The sequence below is a fragment of the Pseudonaja textilis genome, chromosome 2 (assembly GCF_049901715.1).
Source record: "Pseudonaja textilis isolate UNSWEBS1 chromosome 2, rPseTex1.2, whole genome shotgun sequence".
Taxonomy (NCBI): domain Eukaryota; kingdom Metazoa; phylum Chordata; class Lepidosauria; order Squamata; family Elapidae; genus Pseudonaja; species Pseudonaja textilis.
In genome coordinates this window covers 209,795,091-209,809,251 of record NC_141991.1, presented here as the reverse complement: position 1 = coordinate 209,809,251, position 14,161 = coordinate 209,795,091, and the positions used below count along the sequence as shown (strand labels likewise).

The 14,161-nt window shown below is 36.5% G+C and overlaps 2 protein-coding genes across 3 annotated transcripts in view; one reads left to right on the top strand and one right to left on the bottom strand.

Annotated features, from left to right (window-relative positions):
• Window positions 1-14,161, top strand: part of APC (APC regulator of Wnt signaling pathway) — a 147,613-nt gene that overhangs the window by 5,503 nt on the left and 127,949 nt on the right. The window lies entirely within an intron of this gene.
• Window positions 5,816-9,712, bottom strand: LOC148127346 (general transcription factor II-I repeat domain-containing protein 2-like). Its single transcript, XM_087923220.1, has 2 exons — window positions 9,065-9,712; window positions 5,816-5,878 (listed from the first exon to the last, which is right to left on the bottom strand). The coding sequence occupies exons 1-2, from the start codon at window positions 9,710-9,712 to the stop codon at window positions 5,816-5,818; spliced, it is 711 nt and encodes a 236-aa protein (XP_087779346.1).

Sequence of the window (14,161 nt, the reverse complement as noted above, 5' to 3'; positions counted from 1 at the left end):
AATTCTGATTTTTTTTCCCTTTTCTTTTTTTACTCCCTTCCCGCCGTTGATAATTAGGATCCGGTGCCTCCAGGGTCCTGTTGGCGGTGTGGGGAGGGATGATTAGATTTGGGGAGGAGGGCAAGGTCGGAAGGAAAAGGCACCCCTGGCTACTTTTCAGATTTTTTTTTCAGAGGGGAATATCATGCTTGGCTATAATATATGTATAATGTATCATACATGCTATAGATAACATACTGTATATCATAATGTATCATATATACACATGAATCTAATTTAATACAATGTATATAAAATCATTTGAATATATATGTATATGTATTTCTGGTCAGTGACTCAAGGGATGTGTGTGTGTGTGTGTGTATTAAAAAAGGAATAAATCTTCATTAAAAAAATAGAAAAATCAAATAGGGAAATAATTAAAAAGAAACAGCATTATACCCATGTAATCTTCAGAAACAACTTTCATTATCTCAAAAATATATAGAAGCCTTCATTCCTGGCTTAATCAAATGTTCAACAATTTTCTTTCATTCATTCATTCATTTTCATTTATATGCCTGCCCAAATCGCACAAAAGTGACTTTTATATAAAATTGGGAAAACATAAAAGTGAAGACCTATAACAAACATAAAACCTCCACAGCATAGGATAACCGAAGCAATAACAGCATATTTCACTTCAAAGTCATTCCAGGAAGGAAGAAATAATGTTAAAAGCATTCTATACTTACAAAAAGCTTTAGTATGAACTTAAGGGAAGAAAACCATATTGCTTTCTGTAAGACCACACTTTAGCTTCTATTTGCTGTATTCTTTCTTTGGCAATGTGTTTCCATTGCTGTTATGAAAATATTGACATAAATACATGAACATTTAACTAATGAATATAATGTCATAATACATAAGCATAATTTTTCTTCCCCGTTCCCTTCATTGTGGCATTTTAAACAGTCATTTTTAAAATGTGGGAGTGTTCATACATCAAAACCAGTATTGCTTTACTTGTTATAGTTTTTAGAAGGTGAGGTACTGGCTATTATGGAGAGATGTAATTTTCTTCTACCTTGAAGCATTTTAAAGAGGGGTTAATTTATCTTCTGTGCTTCTGATAGCTAATTAAAAAAAGAAGTATACTGCATGCATGGCCTTATTTCCCATTAGCAATAGTATCCCATTCCTTGGAATTCAGAGGTCACATGTACAACAGACAGACCGACAGTCAATGTATTAGCTGAATTTTAAAGATAGTGTATATAAACTTTGATTTATATCCCCAAGGTCAAATAAATGCATAAATTGCAAAAAGAAATCTAAAGAGAGAGAGAAAAAGGAACAGACACATCCATTATAAGAATGTATATATAAATGGCAAACCAAGGCAGTCTGTCAACTATGGTTAAAAGAATTGATAACTGGTCCCTCTAGTTTGGGTTATTTGCATTTCATGTAAAAGACTGAACAGCTCAGAACTGTTCCAAAAAATAGAAAAAAGAGGGAGACTTCAGGTAAGCTAAATATTGCAATATAAAAAGATATTTTAAATGGGGTTAATAATTGATAGCTGATAACTATTAGTTTAATCATTGTTAGCAGATTTGTAACATTCATACAATAATTTTGATTTACGCAGATTACTAACTGACATTTCCTATGTGATTACTTAGGTATAAAATGGCATTCCAGGATAATTTGGAGGTATTCACATTTTGTAAATGTTTGAGGTTGTTTTGTTTTTTTGTTTATTTGTTCTGAACTCAGTATATTTTCATCTTCTCTTTGTGATGGAGAAACTTTGAACACCCTTTAAAATCTCTGCCAAATGCAAAGGTGAAATGTTCAATTGTGGCCAAACCACTGTTTTTGTAAGCTATTAATAAAATAGAGAAAAGTATTTTGGCCAAAATCCAAGGAGCCCCTCCTTGGTGCACTTCAAGTATTTCCTCAAATACATGGCTCTATGCAAACTTTATTTCCTGTGGACTGGCATAGGAAGGGAGTTTGCATCACAGGACCCTTCACACATAAAAGTAATGTGTCAGAAAATCTTGTTTGGAGAGTATGGTTCACAAAAGGAATCAACTCATCTGCCTAAGTTGGGAAATATATGAAACAAATTAAGCCAAAACTACAATTCTGTTTTTCCAAACCCATTGCATTCATTCGTTGTTGATTTAACAATCATTTGTAATTCTTAGCAGAACCCAGTCCTTGGGTTCATTATGTACATTTTCCCTTTGTGTCATTGTCCTGACTCTCCTCATCCTTCTCTGGATTTTGTGGCAGGCTGGTGTTTTGTAATACAAAATAAGGACTTTAAAATAATAGCCTGGAGAAAAGATGTAGTTAGCACATATGAGCTGAAAGGGCGGGGGGGGGGGAAATTTGGGATTGCAAAGGCATTTTTGTGATGCTATAAATCCTCACTGTAAAAAGACTTTTAAATTAAAATCTAGATTACTGAAGAAATGTTTGCTAATATTTAGGCCTAAGCAAAAGTGATCTCTTTTTTGAAGATTAGCAAAAATGTGTGAATAAAAATCACTAACAGTCTCTTGGTGGTTTTCTTTTGTTTTTCAGGGGAATGTTATGTTGCTTGTATTAATACGTTTTTCTTACAAGTTTTGGGTGATTTTTGTTAACACTAGTAATGCAGACAGGAATATCGGCATACTACATAAACACTTAGTCTTGCTTTTTCCTGATTTTCCTGGGTAATTTAGGTAACCAGATAGAGTCTGGCTGATTGAACTGGAAAAGGTCTTGATTCCCTAACAACTGTAGCAGGAGTACAGTTTTCCTGTCTGTTGAAGCAGTAGCAGGCTATGTTGGATAGCAGTGAACTATATAGTTTCCACTGGGCTCTCATCTGAGTTTGTTTATGAAAGATTATTTTAATAAAGTAATGAGATACTTGCAAGCTGCAGAAAAAACACAGATCTGTCCATTGTTTAGAAATATGTCTTTCTTTTCCAGAGAAGAAAGTAAAATATTGTGGGGTAGATGGAGTCAAGAGGGGAGGTAGGCAGTCCCATCAGCCTATCTTTTGCCTTGCATTTGGGCATATCATCATGGCAGCCTGTTTTGTGAATGGAGAAGCTCCATATAAGGAATTAACTCTACCCATATCTCCCCTGCTTTTACATACAGTATTTAGCACTTAGTCTGGTTTGTAGAACCTGCTTGTCCTAGAGTGAGTTTTGGCCACTGACCATTCCTCAAGGGCAAAAACATGCAGTGTCATCCTTTGCCCACCTCAGGCCATTGGGAACACAATTTTGCCTATTTTTCTGGTATACAACCACAATCAGGAACAGAATTTTCATTGCTAAGGAAAGTAATTAATTTAACACTCAGTTTTGCAAAAAAAAATCCAATCATTGTTAAGAGAATCACATAGTCATTAAGCAAATCTGGCTTCCTCATTGATTTTCCTTGTCAGAAGCTGGCTGGGAAGGACATGAATGGTGACCTCATGACTCCAGAATGCTGCAACTATTACAAATACATTATCACATAATCATCAGGATGCTGTGATGGTTGTTAAGTGTGAGGACCAGTTGTAAATCACTTCTTTCATGCTGTTGTAACTTTGAACAGTCATTTAATAAATGTTTGTGAGTTAAGTACATACAACTCATTGACTTACAACAGTTTATTTAGTAACTGTTCAAAGTTGCAACAGCACTGAAAAAAGTGACTTATGACCACTTTTCTCAAGTTATGACCTTTGTAGCATCCCCATGATCATGTGATCAAAATTCAAATGCTTGGCAGTTGGTTCATTTTTATGACAGTTGCTGTATTCCAAGGTCAACTTTTATAACCTTCCGACAAACCAAGTCAATGGGAAAACTCGATTCATTTAAGAACCAGATTACTAACTTATCAACTGTGGCAAGCAAGTTTGTAAAATGGGGCAAAATTCACTTAACAAATGTCTCACTTAACAACAGAAATTTTGAGCTCCATTGGGGTCATATGTCAAGGACTACCTATACTACCTGTATGTCAGTAATAGTGTTTTTTTTTTACTTCGCCAACACAACTAATTCTCTTTACTTCATTTTATTTAATTATAGAAAACCTCTCAAGTCTGTTGGCTACTGTGTATGCTGTGGAAGACACATTCCCTCTCTTCTGATTACTAGTCACTATCTTTAAATGGCATTTTTTTTTTCATTTTTGGACAAAGTTCATCAGTGAAACTGCAAACAGCTTGCAGATTTTTTTTTACAGGTTCACTGAGGGAGCAAACATTTTTAATCTCTGATATTTTCTTTCTTATTTTCAGCCAGTCCAAGAGGGGTAAACAAGACAACAAATCGACCGATCAAAGCCACAGTAAATGCGATCCGGACAGGAAATCAGATCACTATGGTCAAAGCAGAAATCTGGAAATGTTAATCTGGCTTCATTTCTAGCTGGTATATGCATGGGAGCCCATCTGTTTAGGGCTGCCGGGTTAAAAAAAAATCCCCTTTCCCTTTTTTTTCCAGGATAGGTACCAATCAAAAATACCTGACGCGATTCTCCTGATACAGCAGCTTTCTCCTTCATGCTTAGGCTGTCATATTTTAGCTGTCGTTTTACTTCTCTGTAGACAAAAACCAAATCATATGATTTCCAGCTTTTAAAAATTATATTAGAAAAACTTGTTGGGTCTAACTGATGACGTATAACGGATGACATACTTTAAAAACAACATTGGCCTGCTCTGCTAAGTGTCAATGATTCGAAAGTAGCCACTGAGTTTGTTTTTACAAGCATGTAAAAACCAAAGATGAAGCTATTATACTTAACCACACAGACATATTAATGAATCTGCCTAAAAATAGTTTCTCACTGAATATATATTTTATTTTCATTAAAATCTTATGGTTAAATCTCTCCTTCCGCTAGAACACATCCAAATCCTCTCCCTTCTATTTTTTTACAATCATTTCTCTCTTTGACTTTTTGCTGGAGTTAAGAAATTTAACCCTATGGTAAAATTAACTATTATAGCAACTCCCCATAGTTGTGCTTCAACATGCTCTCAAAATTCCAGTGGATCCACTGGTTCAAATAGTTTACTAATCATGGCTTGAGGTTTATTCATGGGGGCTACAATTCATTTTTTAAAGCCCTATTCTTTCTGCCACCACTGTACTTTCTATTGCCTCTTTTTTCCCCTTTTCCCCTTTCTCCTTTCTTGTTTTTAATACCCCTTTCATTCCTTTTCCTGGTAAATTGTTTAGGAAAGGAGTAGTTTTCCTGAGGATGTTAGATTTATTTCAAATCACTACAAATAAATCTAAGCAGTGCAAAATGTTTTACGTTACCACCTATGAATTTTTGTAGTTGCATCAATGCTAAAAATACTTATTCTGATTAATTTGTTCTATCTGTATATATGATTGATGGTACTTTCCCCATTTATCGCTTCTAAAATTCTAAGAAGCAGTTCTGTGGATTTGTAATGCTAAGAACAAGGAACAAAGATCACTGTCCTGTCCTGTTTATTTTGCACACAAGGTGTCACTCTTGCCTCAAATTACAAAATGAAAAATTGGTCAGATTTTATTATGAACAGATTATTAATTAAAATTCATATAAAAAATTTATAATAGAGAAATATGCATTGGGCTCACAGGCAGTATAAAGAATTTGATCTTCTGACTTTTATTACTAACAATCGTATTTCAAGCACTGAGGAACAAATATACACTGTCATCAACGTCCCTTTTGTCAACTCATAAAATTGTGTTTACTGTCAGTTATTTTGCTATGCTGTCTTCCATTTGTTTCCTTTGATTGTATCATGGTCTTATTTCTATATCAATGTGTTGTCTGTAGTAACGATGCCATCAAACAGAACAAAGTCTTTTGTGTATCTCTGAAAAACACACAGAAAAAGTTACTGTGCCATTCAGAAATCCAAGAACAAATGAGAATGGATAACATTTTGGTATATTTTTGTTTAAATAAAGGTTTGTTTCTTTCATAAAAGTAAGTCTATTGATGTATAAACATATGTCTATTCATGTATCATGTATTCGTATGTAAATATGGCAAAGGAATGACTATCAATTTAAGGTAAGCTAGAACTGATCATTTATTATAATAGGCTGAGATAATTAGAGAACACAAAGATATAGTGCTAATGAATGTGGGAGAGACTATTGTAGTATTAGGCTCGGGGAAGAATGAGCATGGAAGAATGGGAAAAAAGTAAAAGAAATTAGAATGAAAGAATTGCAGGAAAAGAGTGTATATATTCTATATGAAAAGTATTGAAGTTAAGAATCTCTTAATAGAATGAATGAAAAATGAGCAAAATGAAAGAGAATGTGGAAATTGCTTGGAACCGAATTGGAAAGAATTATATTAGACAGCACCACTGAAATGCAAAAAATTGTGCTAATGAGAAATAATGTATGGAATAACGATAAAATGAAGGGGGTTCTGGATAGAAAAAAGGTTGTGTGAGAATAAATGCTGCACAGTGGCAGAAAAAATGCAGAGCAATTCTGATGGAAATAAGTTGTTTGAAAGTGTGTTGTCTTACAAATGTTATTAGTTATCAAAATATAAACTATAAAGAAAAATGAAAATAATAGGAAAGTAGGGGAGGAAAAAGTGTAAGATAAAAGAGGAAACGAAAACAAAAGCATTGACTTCCATTTCTTGTTAGTGCGGTACAATAAGGTAATAGTGTACAACCTCAACTTTTTATTTTTACATAATACAGATAGTCCTCAACTTACAACAGCTCATTTAATGACCAGTCAAAGTTATAACACTGAAAAAAGTGACTATGACTGTTTGTCACAGTTATGATTGTTGCAGCTTCCCCATGGTCACATGAGCAAAATTCAGATGCTTGGCAATTGTTTCATATTTATGATGGTTGCAGTGTCCTGGGGTCATGGGATCAGCTTTTGTGACCTTCTCTCAAGCAAAGTCAATGGGGAAGCCAGATTACCAATTTAATTGCAATGGTTCACTTAACAACAGAGGCAAGAAAAGTTGTAAAGTGGGGCAAAATTCACTTAACAAATATTTCACTTAGCAACATAAATTTTGGGCTCAATTGTGGTTGTAAGTTGAGGACTACCTGTAATATGTTCCTCGCCATTTCTACAACAACAAACTTATCTAATCCACAAAACTCAAAATTGAAGTTTCTGTTTTTTTCTCCCTTAAGCATGAAGTTGAGAAGTCGTTTTCAAGTAAAAGCAAAGTTGTGTTCTTTTCTTTAATTAATCAGTCGATTTAGTCATCTCTGCTAACTCCATCAACTTTGAGCCAGTCATTCATTGTGAGAATTAAAATAATTTTCCATTTTTGTGCATAGAGCATTCTTGCTGCTATTAGCATATATAACATCAAAGTTCTACTTTTTCAAGTTCTTTGTTAGACCCAAAAGAAAAGTTCTCCACTTCTCCACTTACAATAGAATTCCCTATGCCTCCAGGCTCGAAATTTTGAGCCTGGACAATCTGGAACTGCAGTCTGATCTAAGCATACTTCACAAAATTGTCTGCTATAACATCTTGCCTGTCAACGACTTCTTCAGCTTCAATCATAGTAATACACGGGCAAACAACTGATACAAACTCAAGGTAAACTGATACAAACTCAATTGCAGAAAATACAACAATAGAGTGGTCTATCTAGAACGCCCTACCAGACTGTTGTTACAGACTCAACCGCTTACAGCTTCAACCTACCATGTCTACCATGGACCTCACTCCATTCTTAAGAGGTCCTTAAAGAGGGTGTGTATAAGCATACCAATGTGCCTACCGTCCCTGTCTTATTGTCTGCATTTATCTGTATTTACTTCCTTTGTTCTTGTTTATGTTCATACTTGTCATCTTGTACATGTTTGACAGATAAATAAAACAAAATAAAGAAAAGAAGTCCCCAGTTTTATCTTTATATTCATTTTAAAATCTTCTGTATGAATCCTACTCCAATATTTCTTTGATGGAAGTGTATGAAGAGAAGTAAACATGAAGCCTTCAACAAAGTAAAGAGAATTTTAAAAAGCTATGAAATGATTTGGGTTGAAACAGAATTGAAGGAATAGAAGACTTTTATTAGAGATTTGTATAATAATGCATATAGAATTGTAATCAATGCTACAAATGTGATAAAAATCCCAATCAGATTTAAAAAAAACATAATAGTCTGAGAATGGTGAAAATGGTAAGATTGCAAGTATAGTTAATGTACAATTGAACATAAAAGTTAAAATATGGGTGTGGTTTGCTTATGGAGAGCTTGTGTGAAATCTTTTTTCCATTTTCCTCTTCTTTTACAGTATATAAAAGAGGGCATGAAGAGATTGTTTTTTTATTGTATCCTATCTGCTATTTCAAAGCCCTTTGAGTAATAACATCCCATTTGTAAAGCTCTTCAAGAACTTCAATAAATCTTTCTTTGCTGTTATTTAAAGAAATTATCCATATTGATCTGATTGGATTAGAAACATGAAATATCACCCTTTGCCAACTAGAATCTTTTAAATTTGTTGAAATTGTAAGCTCTAAAGCAACATCAATATTGCTTTTATGTTTCTTTAGAACAGGGGTCTCAAACACAATTTACCTGGGGGCCGCTGGAGGCAGAGTCTGGGTGAGGCTGGGCCGCATAAGGGATTCCACAAAAAGCGTTGTTAAAAAATATCCTCAAATGTCATCTACAGTTAATGATTTCTCCAATACATGAACTGTCCTGAACACATGAATGGAACATTGAATGAAGATCATGAACAGTTCCTCAGAACATGGCTTCTCCAGCTTACTCCTTGCTGCCAGAGACTTCCTCTCACATATCTGAGCCACATTTGGCTTGAGAGAGGAGGCACTTGAGATCTTCAGTATGGCTTGAAAATGATCATCAGTAAGTCTGGACCTGTACTTGGACTGTTAAAGTTCAGGGTGGAGAAGAACTTTTCGCACAAATATGTGCTCCCAAAAAGGCACATGGTCTGCTTGAACATTCGGGAAAGCTCAGGGAAGCTGGGGCGCAATTCTCTCAAAAATTGCCCATGCTTGTCTGCTTTTCCATTCACCTCCCTAAATCTGGCCTTGAGGTCAGAGTTGCATTGCAGGTCAATAAGCTCCATTTGAAGCACAGGAGGGGCATCTTGCACATCAAAGGTGAAGGGGTCTGTAAAAATTTGAAAAGTGGCTCTGTGCGTCTTGAAGTCTGCAAATCTGGGATCAAATTCCTTCTGTAGCTTCACAATAGCATCAACATACTTCTCACCACTGAATGGTGTACCTGCATCCACAAGTGCCTTGCATGCTGGAAAATGGCAAATGTTTGTCTGAGAGAGCTGGGCTTTCCATAACACAAGTTCTGTGGAGAATGCTCTCACGTTGTCATAGGCAGCACTGACAAGCTGCCCCTGGCCTTGTAACTTCTTGTTCAGTACATTCAGCTCATGTGTGATGTTGACAAGAAAAGCTAAGTCCATGAGCCATTTCTGATCATTCATCTCGGGAACAGCCATCCCGTCCTTCTCCATGAAGGCTTTCACTTCTTCTCTCAGTTCAAAAAATCTTTTCAAGATATTTCCCCTGCTGAGCCAACGTACGTCGGTGAAATAGAGCACATCTTCATATTCTGATTCCGTTTCCTCTAAAAAAGCACGGAACCTCCTGTGCTTTAAGCCCCTGGATCTGATGTGGTTGATGCATTTCACAACAACAGACATCACGTTGTCACACTTCAGGCATTTGCTGCAAAGGGCCTGCTGATGGATAATGCAGTGCAGAGTAATAGCCTCTTCTACACCCTCCTCCTCAAGTTTTCTCTGAACAAGTGCCACCAGTCCATTTTTCCTCCCTGTCATTGATGGCACTCATTGACGGCACTATTCCATGGCAAACTGGCATTCTCAATGGCATCACACAGCTGGCAAGATATCTCAGGAGCGGTGGTCTGGCCATGCATTGGAATTACTCTGAGCAACTCCTCTGTCACTTCAAAATTGCGATCAATACCACGGACGTAAATTGTGAGCTGAGCAGTGTCAGTTATGTCTGTGCTCTCATCAAGAGCAACTGAATATGCATCAAAACATCTGACTTTCTCACACAGTTGATGATAAATATCACTTGACTGGTCAGAAATGCGCTCTGCCACTGTGTTGGCAGAAAGGCTGATGTTGCTGAACTGACTTTTCTTTTCTGGACAAACTATACTTGCAGCCTGTAATATGCATTTTTTTACAAACTTGCCCTTTGTGAATGGTTTTCCCGCCTTAGCAATCATCTCACTAACCATATAGCTAGCTTCGACTGCTGCAGCATTCTCTTTGGTTGCTTTCTTGAAGAAATCTTGTTGCCTCACTAGACATGTTTTAAGGCTGGCAACCTGGTTGGCTCTCTCACCCCCCCTGATATTTTGCACATTCCTCAGCATGTTTAGTTGAATAATGACATTTCAGGTTGTATTCCTTGTGCACTGCAACTTTTTCAGTGCAAATAAGGCATGTCGGGATGCCCCTGTGCTCAACAAAGAAATACTGCGTCTCCCACCTTTGCTGAAATTGTCTGTGCTCGTCACCTATCTTTCTCTTCACTGCAGGCTTTGGCTTTGACAAAGACATGATGAGGGTGTGACAAAATTTAGTTTATTCCACTTGGCGTCGCTCTTGTTCCACGTTTCATAGAAGTGTTTAGCCAGCTAGTGACGCATGGAGAACATCTTGATGCGTGATGTCATTTCCACTTCTACTTGTCACAACAGCGCAGCAGATGACGAACAGCCCGGTAGCAGTCGCCTTTCTCTGCATTTGATCGTAGCATTTGTTGATGGTAGAAAGTACCAGAATGGTAACCGTAAAAAAAAGGCAACTGCTACCAGACTGTTTGTCATCTGCCACACTGTTGTTACAAGCATAGTGTGCATGAAGTCAGTGTAGCTTAGCCTAGCACCGAATGTCAGCCATAATGAGGAATGGCGGGCAGGACTTCCTTCAGAGGTCCATTCCCCCTGTGGGCCGCACTAATATTATACTTTCATATCACGGTGGGGGCCACAGGATATCGTCCTGTGGGCCGCAGTTGGCCCGTGGGCCGCGAGAATGAGACCTCTGGTTTAGAAACTTTAAAATGGTCTTCCCCAACCTGATGCCCTCCAGAAACGTTAGATCTCTAATATGGTGGCTGGGAAATCCCAAAATATCTGGTACATTTGTTTGTATGTATGCATTTGGAAAATCTATTCCAGCACTTATTAAATTCTTCAGCATTGTTCTTAAATTATTTTTTCACTTTCCCTGATTTGTAATTACTTTCAAACATAATGCTAGTTTTAATGCTATCTATTTTTGAAAAGTATGCCATAAATTGCCTTAGGACTTGTTATGAATGTTTTATAAATAATTAACACACGTATATGAAAAGAAATATTTGTTGACTATTATACTTGATATCTTTATAATATGATATATCCCAATTTAACACACTTGGGGGAAACAGTGGTGGTATGATTAGCACTAAAATTGCTATGAGGTCAAGAAAGAAGATAATCAATTGCCAATATGCAAGCTATCACTAACTTTTAGTGCAAGATCAATAAAGTCAAAGTGGCTGAGATAAATTGTGCTCAGTGAAATCAGCAGAAAAATTCATGCAGACAGATTTTTCATTTCTTCCTGGGAATTACAGAGGGAGGGGAATCCTTGGGAAGTTCTTTAATTGGGGGCGGCTGAAATATAACTTGTCTCCTGTTATTAATCTTACCCAGAAAAATAGACATTGGAGCGGTTCAGGAAGGAAGCTTTGTTAATTCAGATACCCAAGAGATGACTAACCTCATATTCTGAGAATGCATTTTCAAGAATAGAACTTCCTGTGTAGCAAAGGCATTGTGTCTGAAAATGGATAGAAAGGATTTTTTTTTAAAAAAAAAAGGTTATGGAGAACAATGAAAGAAGTGGTATGGTGCATTTTCTATTTTTTATCACAGTTAAATAACAAAGTTACTCAAAACATTCTAGGTGGGGATCAATTTTCATTTTATCTCTGGGGTGACAGTGGGCCGAGTGATAATAACTGTCCCAAGTCACACAGCATGTTTTAGCTGATATTTTTACAAGACTAAGCTTGTGTTATCATAACTATAATAATTTGTCATGGTCAACCCAAATCCATTACAATGTTATCTTCAAGATTTTATGTGTTACGGCTTCCTGTTAAGTGTAATTGTGAGATCCCCAGTCACTGTCCCTTGTGTACTAAAGCTTATGTGCTCCATTCTCCTAGACAGAGTTATCAGGTATGAGGTGCAAAGTCCAGTCAACTACTTCATGATAGCAAAACTTTAAAAAGTTTTCTGTGTATATTTGCTGCTATCTGGTGGTTGTCCACATTTTTGCAGCCCTGTTGAGAATAATTTCTTGGATTTTGGTATTCTTCAAGATCTCTCTTTCATGATAAGAAAACTATGCTGAGCTGTACTGGCAGTAAACCTCTCTCCTCCCATGAAATTGTTGCAGGAAAAAGACCACATCTCTTCAGGCCCTCTGCCATATTTAACAGGAAGCAATTATTTGTCTGTTTTTGACAGGCTGATATATCATCCTCAAAACAAATCACCATAAATCATCCTCACAAAACAGATGATATAGTTCCTGTAACTCAGAGAAATGAATGCTAAAAAAAGAAATGCAATAAATTTACAGCATCTCCAAACATTGTCACCAAACAATGCTGGTCCACAAAAAAAAACCTATTTTAAGCAAAATAGAAATTTACTAGTATTTATATTTTAGTACATTTGCATAAGGTATCTTATGTAGATCCTCAATCTGTTTATTGCAAGTTACTACTAAGTAAAATTTCACCTGGTTGGGATCTGTTTATATAAGTGAAGTACCTCCTCAAGATTCCCCTTCTATTTTATTCAGAATGAAGTTTAGATAATTTATAGTATTCCTAAATTATTAACCAGCATAAGTCACATTTCAAATGCAATATGAATCCAAAAACGTTTTTAGAAGCCACTCAAAAGAAGAAACGTAGCATCTTGCTTTAAAAGGGGTAGTTAGGGTTAGGTTAGTTTACTTATTCTGTCATCTGCTTTATTTCAATTAGAATAGAGCTGGAAGGGACCTTGGAGGTCTTCTAGTCCAACCCTCTGCTCAAGCAGGAGTCCCTATATCATTTCAGACAGTCTTTTCTTAAAAATCTCCAGTGATGAAGCACACAAAACTTCTTGAAGGCAAGCAGTTCTCACTGTTAGGAAGCTTCTCAGTTCGAGGTTGCTTCTCTCCTTGACTAGTTTCCATCCATTGTTTCTTGTCTTGCCTTTGGTGCTTTGCGAAATAAGTTGACGCCTTCTTCTTTGTGGCATCCCCTCAAATACTGGAATACTGCTATCATGTCACTCCTCCTTTTCTCTAGACTGGCTACACCCAAGTCCTGCAACCGTTCTTCATATGTTTTTGTCTCCAAGTCCTTCATCATCTTAGTTGTTGTTCTTTGCATTTTTTCCAAAGTCTCAACATCTTTTTTGTAATGTGGTAATCAAAACTGGATACAGTATTCCAGGTATGGTCTTACTAAGGATTTATAAAGCATACTAATGCTTCAAATGATTTTGATTCCATTCAATTAGAATGCAGTATTACAGGCTAGTTCTGCTGATTGCCAGGAGTTCGATTCTGAGTGGCTCAAAGCTGACTTAGCCTTCCATCCTTTTGAGGTCAATAAAATGAAGACCCAATATGCTGACTCTATAAACTGCTTAGAGAGAGTTGTAGTGGTATATAAGTCTAAGTGCTGTTGCTATTACATCTGGTCACAAGCAGAAGTTTTGTAGAGGCTGCAGGATGACGTGCAAATAAGTCTAACACTCCATCTCTCTGCCCTTTGATTCTCAATCTAGAGCCATTGCTGCTATTAGGAACTTAGAGGATCTATTCTAAGCTATTCTACTCTGTTATGTTTATTTTGGAGATTTTTCATCAATTTTATTAGATTTGCCTGCCAGTGTATGTTGGACTATTTACTGGAGTGTTTATTGGATTGAAGGGACCTCTGGTTGTGTTCTGTGGGGGAGTGAAGTTGTGTATGTAGGTTTATATGGTGGCATCTACTATCCCAGGTTTACAGGGGCTAGCAAAAGGATCACTGAATGTCTGAATGGGTAATGG

Bases quoted from the DNA above. Each gene is read 5' to 3' on its own strand.
- LOC148127346 (XM_087923220.1), bottom strand. From the start codon at position 9,712: ATGTCTGTTGTTGTGAAATGCATCAACCACATCAGATCCAGGGGCTTA. The intron at 5,879-9,064 runs GTGAATGGAAAA...TGTGTTTTTCAG, and splicing joins TCAAGGCCAGATTTAGGGAG to AGATACACAAAAGACTTTGT.